At 40.7% G+C, this 16,609-nt stretch overlaps 1 protein-coding gene and 1 long non-coding RNA gene across 15 annotated transcripts in view; one reads left to right on the top strand and one right to left on the bottom strand.

The window, feature by feature from the left end:
- Positions 1-3,948, top strand: part of rapgef2b (Rap guanine nucleotide exchange factor 2b) — a 106,640-nt gene extending 102,692 nt beyond the window's left edge. For all 14 annotated transcript variants that reach the window (XM_051420657.1, XM_051420654.1, XM_051420652.1 and 11 more), the window contains one exon: positions 1,026-3,948. Coding sequence is in view for 1 of the 14 variants with exons in the window: in XM_051420655.1 (XP_051276615.1) it covers positions 1,026-1,051 (26 nt within the window). In the remaining 13 variants the exon portion in view is untranslated. The remainder of the gene's footprint in view (positions 1-1,025) is intronic.
- A 1,661-nt stretch (positions 3,949-5,609) lies between these two features.
- On the bottom strand, positions 5,610-14,194 carry LOC127374946 (uncharacterized). The gene is made up of 3 exons (XR_007887295.1): positions 14,111-14,194; positions 6,952-7,138; positions 5,610-6,565 (listed from the first exon to the last, which is right to left on the bottom strand). It is a non-coding gene; the product is annotated as an uncharacterized LOC127374946 (long non-coding RNA).
- Between the last annotated feature and the right edge of the window lie 2,415 nt (positions 14,195-16,609).

Here is a 16,609-nt window from a genome sequence, read left to right as displayed (position 1 = left end):
CCCACGATATGTCATCATGCATGAGTCATACTGGTCAGACCAGAAACTCACCACTTCTCTGCCACCACACATTCTGCTCTTCTCTCTCACTGTCTCACGCACACTGTGTCGAATAGCATCCATCAGCAGGCGCAGTGCCGCGAGGACTCTCTCACCCATGCAATCAAACTCAATGCCTGAAAACATGCACCTCCATTCTCCTGCACCAGCACGCACCTGACTCGCCTTCAGTGACTCTGGATGAATTCTGTGTTATTGTAGCAACACTTTTAATACACGCTGTCCAGTGTTTTTCACATTTTAAATTAAAGTTGGATTTTAGAACAGCTGTTGGTTTCCGCATTAATAAACACTACTGTAAATGTGTTATTTTTCATCTGTTGTCCTTGGACAGATGTTACATAGCACAATAGGACATCAAAATTACTATAATTAATTTAAATTTGAAATAAGCATGTAGAGAAATTAAAAAATATATTATTATTTTCCCAAACATGAGTTTTTAAAATATGTTGTACCTAGCAGGCAGCCTTTACTTCAGTGCAAGATGAAAATCAAATCGAAACAGACTTGAAATTTGCTTAAGAGGGTAAAGCCATCACGTGGGAACATTGTCTCCAATTGTTTGTAAAAAGTTACAAGACTAATACTAAGGGAATTTGTAAAAATGTTAGGTAAATCATTGTTGCATCATTGTATTAAACATCGAGTTCAGAAGAGCCTCTGCTCACAGCTGCATTGTGTGTCAGAAACACCTTAAAATATAATAAAACTGACAAAATGTCTTCTGTCACTGTCAAATTTCAAGTCGCTGCAAGTTGATTTTCATATCATACTGACATTAAACGAAGGGAGGAAATCAATCATAGAAAGTATTAAAGTATACGATATGAAGGCAGGTTTTCATTCTAACGAAACACTGCAGCAGCTTTCACTCAACTTCTCACTGCTTTCTGAACTAGAAACAGTTCACACATGGGCTGTCCAGTCAGTGTAACCTTCTGTTGTCTTCTCTCTTTCCACAGAGGATGAACAGGTGTCAGCAGTCTGAGGGACAACAGTGGACGTCCTTTTGCAGTAACTTGAAGTCCCCCTGGCTTTGGGGTGGGCAGGATTAAAGAGACTGACAGATAGACAGACCAATGGACTCATCATCAGTTACGTACGTGCCTGCCTCCTCCACTCGGCTCTCCCTCCTGATCAGTGGATTCCTCTGCTCGTCTCCCTCCCCTGCCTTAAAGCATCATAGGGGGTTGAATGACCCTGCATGCAAAAAAATACTGTGAAGAAGAGATGGAGAGGTCAAAGACGATGACAAAATGCCTGGCACTTTTGGAAAAAGACTACAGAAACCTAACCGGTGCCGGGGAGGGGTCGACCTGGCCGCATATACACAAAACCACATAGATGTTGCTGTTAGAAACGGGAGCGGGTTCCTTAAGACCGGCCCCCACCCAGTGACAACCCCAAACCCACCTGTTAACACAACAGCATCATGACGTCTTGAGCTTCATCTGCACTTTCTCATTTTCTACTTTCTAAAAAAACCCCAGAACAAATAAAAACAAGAAAACAGACTATCGTTTGAAGACGGAGGGAAACAACGGTTGACTTGACTCTCAACTTTTCAACTTCCCACTAGATTTCTTTTTCTTTTTTGTCTTTGACTGATTGCACTCTGGGGGCCGTAAAAGAGAAACCAAGTCAGCCCATTTTTCTGCCTGGACTGAAACAACCCATCTGTTGTCGAGTGTTTGAACTCTAAATCCAGTATTATCTCATGTGTCACATGTGAAAGCTTATCAAGTGTTGGTTCAAATCAAAGCTAGGAGGAGAGCCCGGTAGGGAGAACCGACATGCACAGTGTACTGACATACACACACACACACACACACACACACACACACACACACACACACACACACACAGATAAAACAATGAATTTCTATTATAAAAAAATAGCACTTTCAGCACAATCCTAGATGTTACCAGACATTTGGCCTGGATACCAGGGTATGAGTGAACCATATCTTACTGTCATCCCACCTCGGAGCTCGTCTGGTTATATCAAAGTCTTTTCATCCTCCTGTTGCTTGCTGTTGCATCAAGAGTCTAAGTGTTTTGTAACCGGCCTGTAGGTGATATCAAAAAGCACAGATCTGACTGACCACCTGCTGAAAACTGAGCGAACATGTCGGACTCCATCATGTTGGTCATTACAGCGCATCAGAGGTACACAAGGTAACTAAATCACAAAGTGCAGCTGCAGTGGAGAAGATTTAATCCTGGAGGTTCACCCCTTTTTTTCCCCCCTCTCCCCCCAAATGAAAAGCTGATGTCAGGTGTGGACGCTGGCGGGAACTTGTGAATACAGAAGAAGTATAGAAGTACAAACTGTGAGCGAGCACTCACCCACCATCAGCATATTTCAGAAGCTGCCAACGTGTAAATTGTGACTGTAGCCCTAACCTTTACAAACGATCTTGTACAGAGTCTTATAATACCCATATCTCCCTTCAAAATAAAAGCATCCACCAATTCAGATTTGGCTTTTTTCCAACCTGAACATATGCCACATTTTGTGAATGTCCAAAGCGCCTTACGATGCCATGATTGCATACATTTCTTTGCGTGGTTGTTCCCATCACAAAATCACCTTGTTTCAAGAGCAGTCTTGAATCAAGCAATAGCGGAGTGAAATGCCTTATTCAGGATACTTCCCCAGACCTTTTTTTAATACATTAAGACTCAGTACAAGATGAAGCCGAGCATTCTCTTCACCGTTTTGTTCTCACGTGGCTTCAGACGGCATCATCCGACTCGCTGCGGCCATCACACGTTACAGTGTCGTAGATGTTTTTGTCTACACACGGAGCGCCCCCACACCTCTCCCTCTGCTGTTGTGCTAATAGAATCATCCTCAGAAACTCTTCACCTGTTACAGACATCAGCTCAGTGGATGCTGTATGTATATCGCTAACGCCTGCATCCAGTTCGCCACCATATCTTGCCATCAATGGAAGTGACTGAAGTTTTTTTGTTTTGTTTTGTTTTTTTGACTCCGGTGGGGAAGTTGACATATGAAGAAATGTTTTGTTTTTTTCCGAGGCTGCCAATCAGAATGATTAGAAATCCAATTTGTGAAAAGTAACTTTTTGTTTTCCTCTATCACTGAGTCGCACTGATCACATTGATCAGTCTTGGAAACTACAGACTGAGAAAAAGATGAATGAGTGCGGTGTTTTCCACTGTGTTCTGTGACTACACACTAATAATTTCTTGGGTTTCTTTTGTTATTGTAGTTTTTTTTGTAATGGCTGCAGATAGATTGTTAATAATTTGTTTGTAATACAGTGGTGACATGCATCATTCACTTTCATTCAACTCTGAAGATAATGTGCATATTAGCGGGCCAAGTCCGACTTTGAAAAACAAAAACTTGCACAAAAATGTACAAGCGTAAAGATAAGTGTAGTAGGTAGAACTGCTACTCCGTTTGATGTGTGATGTCAGTGAGAAATGTACATTTAGCTGGTGATGACCTTCTTTTTCTTCATTCTTTCTTGTACTACTTTGACCTGTATGTCTTTTAAAAAGACAATTGGTGGAGTACGTATCAGTTGTTTTTGTATTTTTAATACAATAATTGTAAATATTGGTTATATTTTTGTTCAAATGTACTATGTTTATGCCTCAACATCCAGTTTATATGAAGCTGGGAATCAATAAATACTGCATAAAGAATCAACACCTAGGTTTAAATGCACTTATTCATTTCTTCTACATTTTGATGTCTTTCTTTTCCAATTGTTTTTTTCCTTCAGAGGAGTTTTCCCCCAGATACCGTCTAGTGTTTGCACAAGTCATGGAAGCAACTTGAAAAGTGTAACTCTCATACTTTTCTATCTGACCGCAGTGTGTCAGAATTAATAAAAAAGAGATATTGAAGTCTCGCCTTGCTTTTATTTACTTGTTTTGTATTGTCTTGTTCCCCAGAGCTGCGAGAATAGTGCAAGTCCCAACTCTCATTTATCACTATTCTCATTTATTTCATTTCTCATTTGTTTCTTACATTAGCTATTTCATTTTGTAATAATCTATATTTCCAACTCACTGTGCACCACAGAGCCATAGGAAAAAAATGATGACTGTGAGCTAGTGTTGTGGGAATACATGCTGTTAGTTATTTCTACTGCAAGTAAAACATTTAATTTGTGCCTCATCGTTCACAATTGCTGAGATTTGCTTATAATAACTGATAGGAAGGCACTACGAATAAAAAATTTCCGTTTATATCATTAGGTTAAAAACTGTAATTCAAAAGAGTCACCCCTGGCAACAAAATAGACAGACTGAAATAAATTAATTAAGTGGCTTTATGTTTTTGTTAGAGAATGACTTTTGGATCTAAATTCCACAGATAGAGGCGCCTGCAGAGTAGTGCTTGCAATAAAATGGAGCAAAGTCTACCACAAGAGTGCGCTGTTCTTCTGCAAATAATCAGAACAGAATCTGAACTACTTCAGTGTTTCATACAGCGTGCTGGGTTCTGAAAATATGTTCAATATAATACAGAGTGTGTTGAATAGGTCTATACATACTCAAAAATCATTACTTGTCTTCTTTTAATTCAAAAAAGTGAGTAAGTGTATTGTAAGCCCACTCTCTCTACAAGAAAAGCAACCAAAGCCGTTACCATTCTCATTATCTGGTCCCACAATGCCTCAGTTTCCTGTTGATCAGAGTGTGGGTTCAGATGGGGGAAATGTATAAGCTCGTACAGTTTGACATTCTGACTGTAGCGTTGTTGTGGATGTAGACACCATATCACAGCTCGACATCCCCACTCCTCATGAATAATGCAAGCGAGCTGTTCCCGGTTCCCTCTATCACAGAGCCGAGGGCCCCAATTTGTCACACTCACCAGAAAATGATACACACCGAGAGAGGATCTGCCCTCACACACACTCACACAACTTTCAGCCTAGTAAATAAAGGTATTTCAGGTGTCTCACTGTCTTGCTTCATTTCGTTTCTCTATTCTCAGATACACAGCGAGAGATACACAGGAGGATTTTGGGAGATAAGGAATATTTTTTGGATTGAAGGAGCAGGAAATTTGTGCCAGTGTTCGGCATTTTTGTAAATTTGCCAAAACAGCTGCAGGGATGTTGATGTTGCCCCTGGCATTTTATGTATTTCATTACTTTGTATATCTTTAAAAGGGAAGAGGGGGAAAAAAACCCTGAAGCAGCATTTGTTCATGTGACTGTAAAAGTTAGTAAATTGTTGTTGTTGTTGTTGTTTTAGCTCCCATTTTTTTGCAGATTCATGTGCTGTTATATCTTCCCACTAGAAGAAAATGAACAGACAAGACAGTGTTTTTGTCTCTTCTTACAGAGTGGGTGACTGAATGTTCCCAGCTCTGACTTATCAGCTATTATCTCTGGACAGTTAAATGATTAAAACTGTGAATCAGTATTCCTGCAGTTTCTGTGCAACACATCTTCACACAGCAGGAAACCACTCACTTATGAACATTCAGCCACAAACTGGGGGCTTAATTATAATGGGTGACATAGCGTTTATTTCTCATTATTCACCAGAAAGACAACCACAGCAAGAAAAAAAAAAGAGACATTAAATTAGCTCTATATTTTTTTTCTCATTTTCCCTCAAAACAAATGGAGGTACAGCCCTAACGCTGACAAATCATGTTTTCATTGTGATAAAGTGTGTGAAGAAAAAAAATATTCACTGCAGTCGCCTGCATTAGAAAGATAACTGTGACTGACACGAGGATGGATGTGGAATAAAAAACAACAAAAATATCACCCCAAGCACCGCTGCTGCGTGAAATTAGAGAGGAAACACTGCTGTAATCTGTGTCTGACAGTAGAACCCCCCCCCCCCCGACCACAGTTACAGGCGATGTGTTTACGACTCACTTGCCCCTGTAACTGTGCTGTGCCCACAGAGGCACCAGGGGGCGCTCCTCACTATAAAATGCCGCCAGATGGACCTGTCCAGTCTTTCCCTGGGCAATGGGCCTTATCAAGGGGTAACAGGCAGCCAATGGTCCTCTGTAGATAGCCGGCTGGTTATGTGTGTGAAGCCCAGGCCCAGAGTTGTTGACCGTGTTCAATCGAGGCAGTCGTGGGACATATTATGGGACTGTCTGGATTCCTTTCATGGTAAATTGGATGAAGGCAGCAGCACTAGAGCTGAGGGGAGTGGAGATGTCACAGCGTTCACCGGCCTGTGTCTGGACTCCACGGGTCTACACGGGCCCGAGCAGACAATTCAGTTAAAAGCTGTCAGACTCAAAGAATTGAGAAAAAGAAAGATTAATAAAAGCTGTACTCTCCTGCGCTCAGGTGCTTTCCTGCACAATTTGCTGTGGTAGAGGTAGTGGAGGTTGGGGGATGGGGGGGCTGGGAGGGGCTGGAGAGCAGTTTAGAGCAGGTTTCACTGCTTTTTGTTTTGATTGAGAAAATGTTCCACATTCAACATGGTTCATGAAGGGGTTGACGCTGTTTCACTCCCAAACACTCCTTCAGAGAGCCTGTAATGAAATATCAGCATGACGTTGTTTAATTACTGTAGGTTCTTACCCTGGAGTAGAACATTTTATCATTCGCTCACATATATTATATCTAATTAGAAACAATCTGTATTATACCCCGGCTGGCTGTGAAATATGTCTGATGTCTATATGAGTCACTACCATCAAATGTTATATATTACTGGGTAAAAGTCAGTTTCTTCCTAGAGGTTCATTCCTCTATCCTCCCAGCTTTTCAAATTACACTCCCACCCTCCACTAACACATTTCCAAGAAGCAATTGCCACTGTAAAAACCCAACGTTTAGAGCTCCATCAATACATTTTGATATCACATGACACTTAAAAAGAAAAAAAATCAATACTACAAATCAGCACAACACCTACAGTATTTTTAGATAAGCAGCTCCAAAGTATTCGGCTCTGTTATTATCTCACATCGACCGTTTGGTTATTTGTGAGAGAGGGATCGTTTCTTCTGTACTGTCGCCGTTCCCTCGACTCTGCTGCTCCGGCTCTCGAGTCCCCACTGTGGTAGATCCGCAGATAGTGAGGTCTGCCTCTGACAGAGCACCTGCAAATGTGCAGAGATAAGAGGAGGGAGCCACCCTATAAACAGGGAACCAAACCAGCTACAAACACTGGAGCAGCGACATCACTCTCAGTACTCTGTCTCACTCCTTCTGCCTCTGTCGTATATGGTAATGGCAGGGTTTATACGCTATCTATCTATCTATCTATCTATCTATCTATCTATCTATCTATCTATCTATCTATCAGTCTAAGTCAGTCAGTCTGTCAGTCTGTCAGTCTGTCTGGGCAGGAGCCCCCCCACTGCTCCCAGTGTCTCACACTCACTAGTCCCATAAATAAATCTGTGGCTTCCTGCTCTCTGTTGCCTCTGAGAAGTGACTTGCTCCGCCTCACGCAGTAATGACTCTCTTGTTATTCATGGTGCTCGCCGAAGAATCACAGAGCGGCAAAAAATCCTCTCAGCATCTGCTGTGGTGTAGAATAAAGATCTGCTATACTACTACTGTATGGCAAATGAATAACATGACATACATGTTCACATATATACCATAGTTTTAGTCCAAGTAGTTGGGAGAAGAATTTGAAATGAAGTGCAAGTAATGGTCGGACATTTTTGGAAATACAACCATTAATACCATTCTCATAGCCTGTCTGTCCGCTATGAAGCCAACACATTGTTAGCTCGGTTTAGCATGAAGACCTGAAATGGGAAAACTGCTAGCCTGGCCTGTATAGTCCTATCCCACCATAAAACCACAACTTCATGTATTTATGTAGGTTTTTGCACAGCTAGCTAACAGGTTAGCTTAGCTTAGAACAAAGACTGGAAACAGGGAAACAGCTAGCTGGCTAACAAAATATCCTACCAGCACCTCCTAAGCTAATTTATTGACATGTTGTTTCTTGTTTATTTAATCCGTACAAAAATCGAATTGTAAAAATGACAAGTTGTGGGTTTAACCACATTATTTCTTGGCTGGGCCAGGCTAGCTGTTTTCATTTCCAGTCTTTGTGCTAAGCTATGCTAACCAGCTGCGGATGCTAGCTTTGTATTTATTGTAGACACAAGAATGGTTTCAATCTTTTCAAATAACCGTGAGTCAAAAACAAATAAGGATAGAATTAGAACTATTGCTCTAATGGTAGTATTTTTTTAGATGTACTTTTAAAGGAAGAAGCAGAAATGAATGAATTAAAGTTAGATTAAGTGGAGTAGAGTTACATTACAATATGTAGTTCTACACTTCAACCATTATTCTCAACTATGTTCAGTCACATGTGTACTGTACAATCACTAACATGTTCCATATCAACACAAACGCTTTACATCCAGTCAAAAAAATGAACGTTGAAAATGTTTCTTTGCAATGGAAAATGTGCAGGAAGCATGAAACTCAATAAGTGGCTCATTCCCTTGTGTGTTTTCTCATGCTGCGTTCTGCTCCTTTTCATCGACCCTGAAGGATCCCATTTGATCGCTATCCAAGCTGTAAATATAGCTGAGAGCCATGCTTTGAGATGCTTTGAATTCAAATGGTTCTTTTAAGGGAACCACCACCCATGGATCACTTACCAACCTGACTCACAATAAGCTAGTTGGCATGCAGAGGGAAGAGGCTTGTCCTCCATTTCAATAGCCTGCATTGGCTGAGTGTGTTGTTATATGTGATTAAAAGGTCTCGACCTACTGAAGGGCGATATTTTAAAATGCAAAAAAATAGTTAAAGGAGTCCATTATAAAGTAATAAGAAATGATTTACCACTGGGCACAGTCTACTGAGCCATGTGAATTCTCTGTATGTTTTAGCATTGTTTAAAATAGATATTACAATGGTAGCCAGGCATCACTGTTGTAAATCAAAGTCAAAAGTAGAACTGTTAATGTCATAATATTCAATTTCTCCGTGGGGATCATTAAAGTTCCATTAACCCTCTCCTAGAATGAGTGTAAGCAGAGATGTTTCATTTAATAATAACTTCCATGATAATCCATACTGACATTTACATCAGACAGACGCATTTTAAAGGAGGGATACTGAAAGTGTTGTGAAGACATGAAACTGCTATTGTTTCTTTGGTATGTGATAAAACAGCCATTCAGAGTTTCAGTTTTGGTGTGGTGTCAGACTGGGAAAAAATAATGGTATTTATGGTCCATGTCTTTCAATTTGTTTTGAATCAGATTCATTTATGGTCCTGTCGCTCTGTGAGCAGCCTTCGTCAAGTGAGGTACTGGAACCAGCAATACTGTCAGCCAGTCTGAGTAGGGGGTCATATATAGTGGTATCATTATTAAGTTATTGACCCCTGAGCAGCCCTAATTCAGGATAGGTGGATATGAAGCACTGGAAACTAAATTACTTGATAGACATGAAATAGTTTAAAAAAGAAATCTTCTTAGAAATCTCTTATATTTAGTTGTAACTTGTTATTTTCCAATTTGGGCTCCCAAATATGAATGTTTTTCTATACTGCTACTTACTTAGAGCAGCTCTCCTGGGTGCAGCTGCACAGCTATGAACTAGGTTAAACACACTTCCAATAAAAAAGCTTAAAAAAAAGCTGTTGGCTTTTGAAGTTTTTACTAATTAGTGAACAGATTACACGTTGTCACTGTTAGCAATTACTCGGCCAAGAAAGTCTGGCATATAACCTCACATAAGGAACCACATGTCCTTTTTTTAAAACACTTTTTTTGAACAGATTAAATTAGCATTAGTGAGCTTTAGAGGTGCTGGTAGGTGGATTGTGTTACATTTGGACAAGCCAGGCTCCCTCTTTTGAGTCTTTATGCTAAGCTAAGCTAGGCTAACCAGCTTCCTACACACTTTCCATAACAAATACTTCAGTGGACTGAATGGTTCTGCTGTCAGTTTTACATTGTGGTTAACAGCACCATTTAAAGTCAGCACAGGGCTTGAAAGCTATTTTATAATCCTTTTTTTAAATGCAAATTGAAATATCAAGTCATTTCTAATCAATATCAGTCAATTTCTCTCTGTGCCTGACTGACGGCGGCATCCTGAGTACGTGCCATAACAACAAATCCAGTATTCAGTGTTCCTCCTGCAGGCTACATACTGTATTATCCAGCTGCTGTGACAGTCATCCCCACAATGAGCTGACATTCACCTCCCTTCTGAACCACTAATTGGCTATTAGGTCTAACTGGGTTTGAAGGGCCGCAGACACTTCCCCTCTCACGTCACGTCCGAGCTCTGATAGGTTGGCTCACCTCCACACCGTCTCGCTGCTCTGGCAAGTGGCCCACATAAAGGGAGGGGGGTCACTCACGCTGGTCGTTATTTAGAACACAAGTTATTCGAGGATGAGCGGGGAAAACCTGTCAAACCTCTGGTGTGTTTGTTTTCGCTCACAGAAAATTAAATCGATTAATTATTTAAGTAGTTTGTGAAGAAAAAAACTCTAATGAGAAGATCTGCTTTTCACTGTTTGAAGTCATTGTAAAAATAATATCTTTGGATTTTGGACAAAACAAGCGCGTTAAACCATCATTTGGGTTTTTTGCACAATATTCTGAACTTTTAAAGACTAAACAACAATAAATTATTGCATTTACATATTTTCTGGTGATGTCATAATAATTTGGGCTATGAATCTTAAGAAAAATGACACCAAAAACACCAATTATTATTGCATGAAACATTATTACTACACCTCCAGTATCTTCAAAGGTGACTATTACGAGCTATTACAATAATTCCTTCATTATAAAGGGTTGTTAAAGTATTATTATTGCGTTTCCGGTCTATTGTTTCAATATATAATGCTACAGGCATTTATAACAGTACTGTCGACGGTGGGACTGTCAGATCGCATTTATTTCTAAAGCGCTTTAAACAAACAGGCTTTCATTCAGCGCTTCACAGAAAACAAAGGTTACAAATATAGATCAAAACAAGAGAAAATCAAACACAGGATAGATGACGATGGAGGTGCAGTACAGACATTTTCCATGGTTGGATTCACTGAAAGCTCAGATCTGAAATGCAGGACCCGCTGCACACGAGCACATAGTTCAGGATGAACAAAAGGTAAACTCACAGGTCAGAACATCAGAAGGCTCTTTCATGTCTGTCAGACCTTAGAAAGAGAGTTTGGTCCACATCGAGGGACATTACTGAAGCCTGGCTGTCACTGCTTCTTAGTACAAGCGGCCATAATTCTGGGGCTCTTTCTGCTCAACATAAAGCTAGCATTAGTTCTGCTACTATTTCTGTTTCTCTCCACGGACTCCAAAAAACCATTGCAGCCAGGTTTAATTACAGGCTTATTATCTGAGTGGTCCTTTGAGGTGGAAAGTAGCAAGCCAGGGACAAAAAGATGTACCAGCTAATGAGCAGAATTATTATTCATATAATATATAGTTAACCCATACATTGTTTGATAATTGAGACATACTATGAGCCACTTTTAAAGATATCTCCATCTAATACTTTGGTAGAACCATTGCTCTCATGGCCTTTTTCTAAAACAATGACAGCAGAAACATTTAAATCAGCAAGTAAAAGTGTTGTAATATCTCCATTTCACTCAGCACATTTGATTTAAAACATGCACTGCACAGTAAATACAGCTGATCAACTTTCTGTCAGTGACTGGAACAGAGCAAGTCTACCTTAAGCTTGATTTCTGCAGAGGTGATTTAATCTCTAATGTCATTTAAAAGGCTTTGCATAATCAATATTCAACATGTAATCATGCGGGGGCTTAGGTGGGGCTGAAACTGCCTCCAAACCAAATTCTCATTATGCACTAATTTTATACTTCAAAAGCTTTCTCGTACAGATGGTCAATAATTCATCATTAACAGCGAGCAGTGACACAGCACGTCTGAATTTCACACACTTATCAAATTTATATAATGCACATAAATTTAAAAAAGTGCCGACTCACTGCACAATAGACAGAGTAAAAGTTGGCTTGAAAGGTCAGAGGGCTGCAGCTGGTTTGGTATGCGCACTGAGGTGATGTTGAGAGAATATTTTGCAGTAATATACCTGTAGAGGAGGATGAATAGTCCACTGAACATCTTAACCTGCCCCCCTGGCAATTTAAGACGCCAACATACCCTGTGCATCAGCACATGCACACGCTGTATGTTCTTCTACAACATTATATGTTCCTGTATGTCTGTTGAGACACATTTCTACACAACAGATAGACTTGGCTGCCTACATGTGGACTGATAATTAGGCTAAGAGCATTATTGTACATCTATTTCTTTAATCTGACTGACTTCCTCAGTCCTCTCTTTGCTGCAATGTGCCAGCCACTGTTGTGTACAGTGTGCTGGGGAGGCAGCACCACAGCGGGGGAGGCAGGCAGGATAAACAAACTGGTGTAAAAAAGCTCTGGACAGCCTGGAGGCAGCAGCAGAGGGGAGGCTGAGGACTAAACTGAACTCCATCTTAAGCAACATCTCCCACCTCCTCTATGGTGGGCTGAGAGCTAAAGACCATCTCCAGCCTCTGCCTCAGCATCACAAGGTGCAAGACAGAGTGCCGTAACTGTTGTTTTCTTGCGTAATAACAGCAAACTCTTACTGTATACAGTAGTTGCTCCTGTCCAGAAGGCCCCATGCAGCCTCAACAAATAAGCAAAGAGCGAAACTTTCTGCTCTATTGGCCCGTCCTAAGCCCCGCACCCTTTTGTCAACTGTCTTCTTTTCCTGTACTTAGATATGTTATGTTCTAGGCTAGACTCAGATCAGTGATATACACACATCTATATTTTAACATGACTCTGCAGAAGGGGACCCGCTCCCTCTGTAGATAAAGGGGCTCATTCTAAGGTAACAAAAACACAACCATTGTTTTCAGGTGATTATGCACTGATGAAAACATACCTATGAATATTATATTCCATTTCTGCCAACAGATCCTCCTAAATGTTACACACTGGACCTTTAAGCGTGGTACTATTTCCTGGCCAGGCTCAGTAGCTGAAGTCTCCGCTCCTGGCCTGGATAGCCCATTTTTTTTTGTTTTGGGACAAATTGTGGACTACATTAAAATTTTAACAGATAGAGAATAATTAGCTAATCATAAGACACACACTTTGAAAAACACAGTATGTGAAATGGATATTTGTGTGTACTTTTGTATATACTGGTAGACTCACATTTTGGAAACACTGGAAACGTTTGGAGCCCAGATGGTAGTCCTATCTGACAAGCAGCGGTTGCAAACCTTAGGGGGAAATCTACTTTGACCTGTTATCCATCAGCAGATGCTAACAGGGATGTTCATTATCTTACATTTGTCTCCTATAAATAATTACCGGTAAATGTTTACCCTTGGATGCTCTTACATTAGCTCCACATTGCTTGCTCTTTTTTTTTTAACTGCATGGACACAATGTAGACATCAGGGAGATCACATAAACACCCTTGAAGACTCAACCCACTGCTTGACAACAGGTAAGGCCTACAAGAAAACGAGTGTTTGGGGGTCTGTATTGAAAGGAGTTAGACTTTGGGTTAGGAGCTCAGTGAAAATGTCATCCAAAGATAGGTTACTGTAGTTGTACTCCCTTCAACTGCACGGGTTTCACAGGGGGCATGTTCATTAGGACCCTAATTAGCTGCACCTGTAGCTCAGCAGGACCTCCCCACCTCCACCGGCATCAGGACCGGACCCTGCGTTTGAGTCTCTCCTCACCGAAGTAATGGCCCTTACTTATAGTGTTGTGTTTTAAGTCCATTTGTAAAGCAAGAAGAAGTCTCCGACCTCGACTTAATGTCTGAATGGAAGTGGACGCTGGACTACAAGCTAAGTTAGCTCAGTTCAGCAGACCACTCCGGCCGACTCATGAGGAACTCTACAAGCTGGAGCAAATATCTAAAGCGCCATTTTAACTTTAACACTAAAAACGGTATATTTCAACAGTACTGCTACCCCACTGTCTCACACACAGCTGTAAACACCGCCACAGCTGCTACCTGTGCAGCATGTCGTGAACTAGCTAACGTTAGCATAAGTCCACCTACCTGGCGACGGTCCGGTCACCTGGGGATAGTTTCTGGAGGACATTACCGTGTTCAGGCCCTCTGAGTTTGGATGTCAGGCTGCTGAAGTTCCTCTCTTCTACCTGGAAGTTGAGGTTTCCTGTCTCCTGCTGTCTGTATATTTTGGCCATGTCTCTCCTCCCCAGGGACACCGGGGACACCAGGGACCAGTGCCTCACTTCCAACAAGTAAAGTTAAGTCATTAATGAATATCTGCTTTTGCTTACGTTAATTGCTGTCAGCGGATGTCTTTGCTTTGTTTGTTTGCGTTTGTGTGCTGTTATGAGGCTGCTGGCACTGCACTGCTTTTCAGATCTGCTTTTTGTCAATATATTCTAGCTGGTAATTTGTTTGGATGCTGCTGCTTTTGCCATTTGTGCATGTTTGCATTGGTATTAATTATGAATGAGCCTACTTTGTTGTGGCTAAGCTCATTGTCCATTGGTGGTTGTTTGGCAGGTGCATTATGATGCTTTCATGGTGTTTGTTTACACAGTGGAAATACTCGTATATGAGTTTTATGGACATAATTGACTTTGCATATTCCCCCCTAGGTTATCATCATTCTTTGGAGGGGTCGGTCCAGTGAAGCTTGTGCAGAGGCTGATATTGTACTGTATATTGGCTTTTAGGATGTAAACACGATGACTGTCTTGCACACAGACCGTTCATATAAATATTTCCATGTAATACTGGCCTCTAGGAAATCCCAAATGTGATCTGTCACACGTAGCATAGTTAGTCATGTTCACATGTTCACCACACAGTCACATATTCAGCTTAATATATTAGGGAAACATCCCAACTCAAAGCAATGTGACACCTTGCTTTACTGTTCTGCATATCATAATTACATCTACAATACTGAGCTGCTGTTGGTTTCCCACTGCTGCCACATTAAATCACACTGATTGCCGTGTTCTGTCATCTGCTTATCATGTTATACTTTAAACCATGAATATTGGTGATTTTTTAAATTTTAAATTATTCATTATCTGCTGCATAGCTGATGTGTCTCGGGCTGACGCACTTCAGGTGGATTGCTGGGTTTAGATGGGTCTGTTTAAAAAATCTGTTCCTAGCAATGTGCACATGCTTCGTTGGGGAATGGTCACAGCTTGTAAGTAGTAGATAGATTCCACGTAATAGCTGTCATCAGGCTCTGTATGCAATATAATTTTAGGTTATAAGTTTATTTGTCATTGCCTAGTCTATGTTGGCGGGGAGCAATGAGAGAGATGATCTCTGGACATATTCTATATTCATATAAATAAATATGTGCGAAAATCTGAGTGAAATGAGTGTGACAGAGACAGTCATGATTTAAGCAGAACATGTTATATATATATCTCTGTTGGGCAGGATAATCAAAAGCAGCTTTCATATTTTATTGCTTGCAATGTAAAATACAAGTTTTTATTTGTCTGTACGTGAGTAATTGCATTGTGCATGTTTCAACCTCTGCACATACTGTGAAGGTAATGGGCAGTCTGAAGTCAGATAAAATGTATTTATATATAATAAAAATAATTTACCTATTTTATTTCTCAAGGCACACAGTTAATCATTTACACGTTAATGTTTTGTCAAGTTGTTGTTCCTGAGTACATTGCGGGCAGCCTGTGGATTGTTTCTTGAGATGTAACCGATGTATGTTGTGACTGATGACGTGTTGCATATATCTATGGTAATTCACTTATAGCACGCTGCATTATCAAGGGAGACGATGGGCTGTTTATGAGCCGGGGCGTATTTGTTATGTGCTTTCATGGCAGTTTTCATTTAATGCATTTAAGTGAAACTATGTATCATATGGAACAATTTTCTCATTTCTATTGATAAAGCTTCTATTGCTGATACATATTGCTATTGTTTTATTGCTCAGGCTTATTATATGTGCTATTGTATGTATAATTTCCTGCTCCTGTTGGTTTGCACTGACTAATATGTTTTAATCCTTTATTTTTTCATGCAGACATGAATACATATTTTCCTGCTTGTGAGAGAAGAAATTGTAGAGGGAGTATATTGCATTGCCTCTCCGCTCGTGCCTTCTTTAGTCTATGCTGTCTTGCCGTTTCCTTTCATGTTAACTGCTTCAGTGGCCCAGGAGAAATCGGCAAAGGTGTATCTAATGAACAGACCATTGTGGCAGATTTTGTCTGAGAGAAGCATAGCACGTACTATATGCACAAACACCAGCAACACAGAGGCTGAGAGAATAGCTGTGATTGCATGGTTAGGTTTCCAAATGTCCCAAAAGCTCTTCAGTCTTCTCACATCCCTCTAACACCAGAGTCGTGTAGCTGCAGGTACTAATGTTGGCATCAGATGCTCTTCTACTCAGATGCCATGTGACCTCTCATACAGCAGGGGGAAGTGGAAGGCTGATGACAGCATCCAGACTACATCTCACCCATTTCCCCTCCGCTCTCTCTGGAGAACAGCCAATCAGCTCCCTGATATTAGCATTCCTGTATC

Source organism: Dicentrarchus labrax, unplaced genomic scaffold, assembly GCF_905237075.1.
Source record: "Dicentrarchus labrax unplaced genomic scaffold, dlabrax2021, whole genome shotgun sequence".
NCBI lineage: Eukaryota > Metazoa > Chordata > Actinopteri > Moronidae > Dicentrarchus > Dicentrarchus labrax.
The sequence above is the reverse complement of the archived record's forward strand: the minus strand, read 5'-3'. Positions and strand labels throughout refer to the sequence as shown.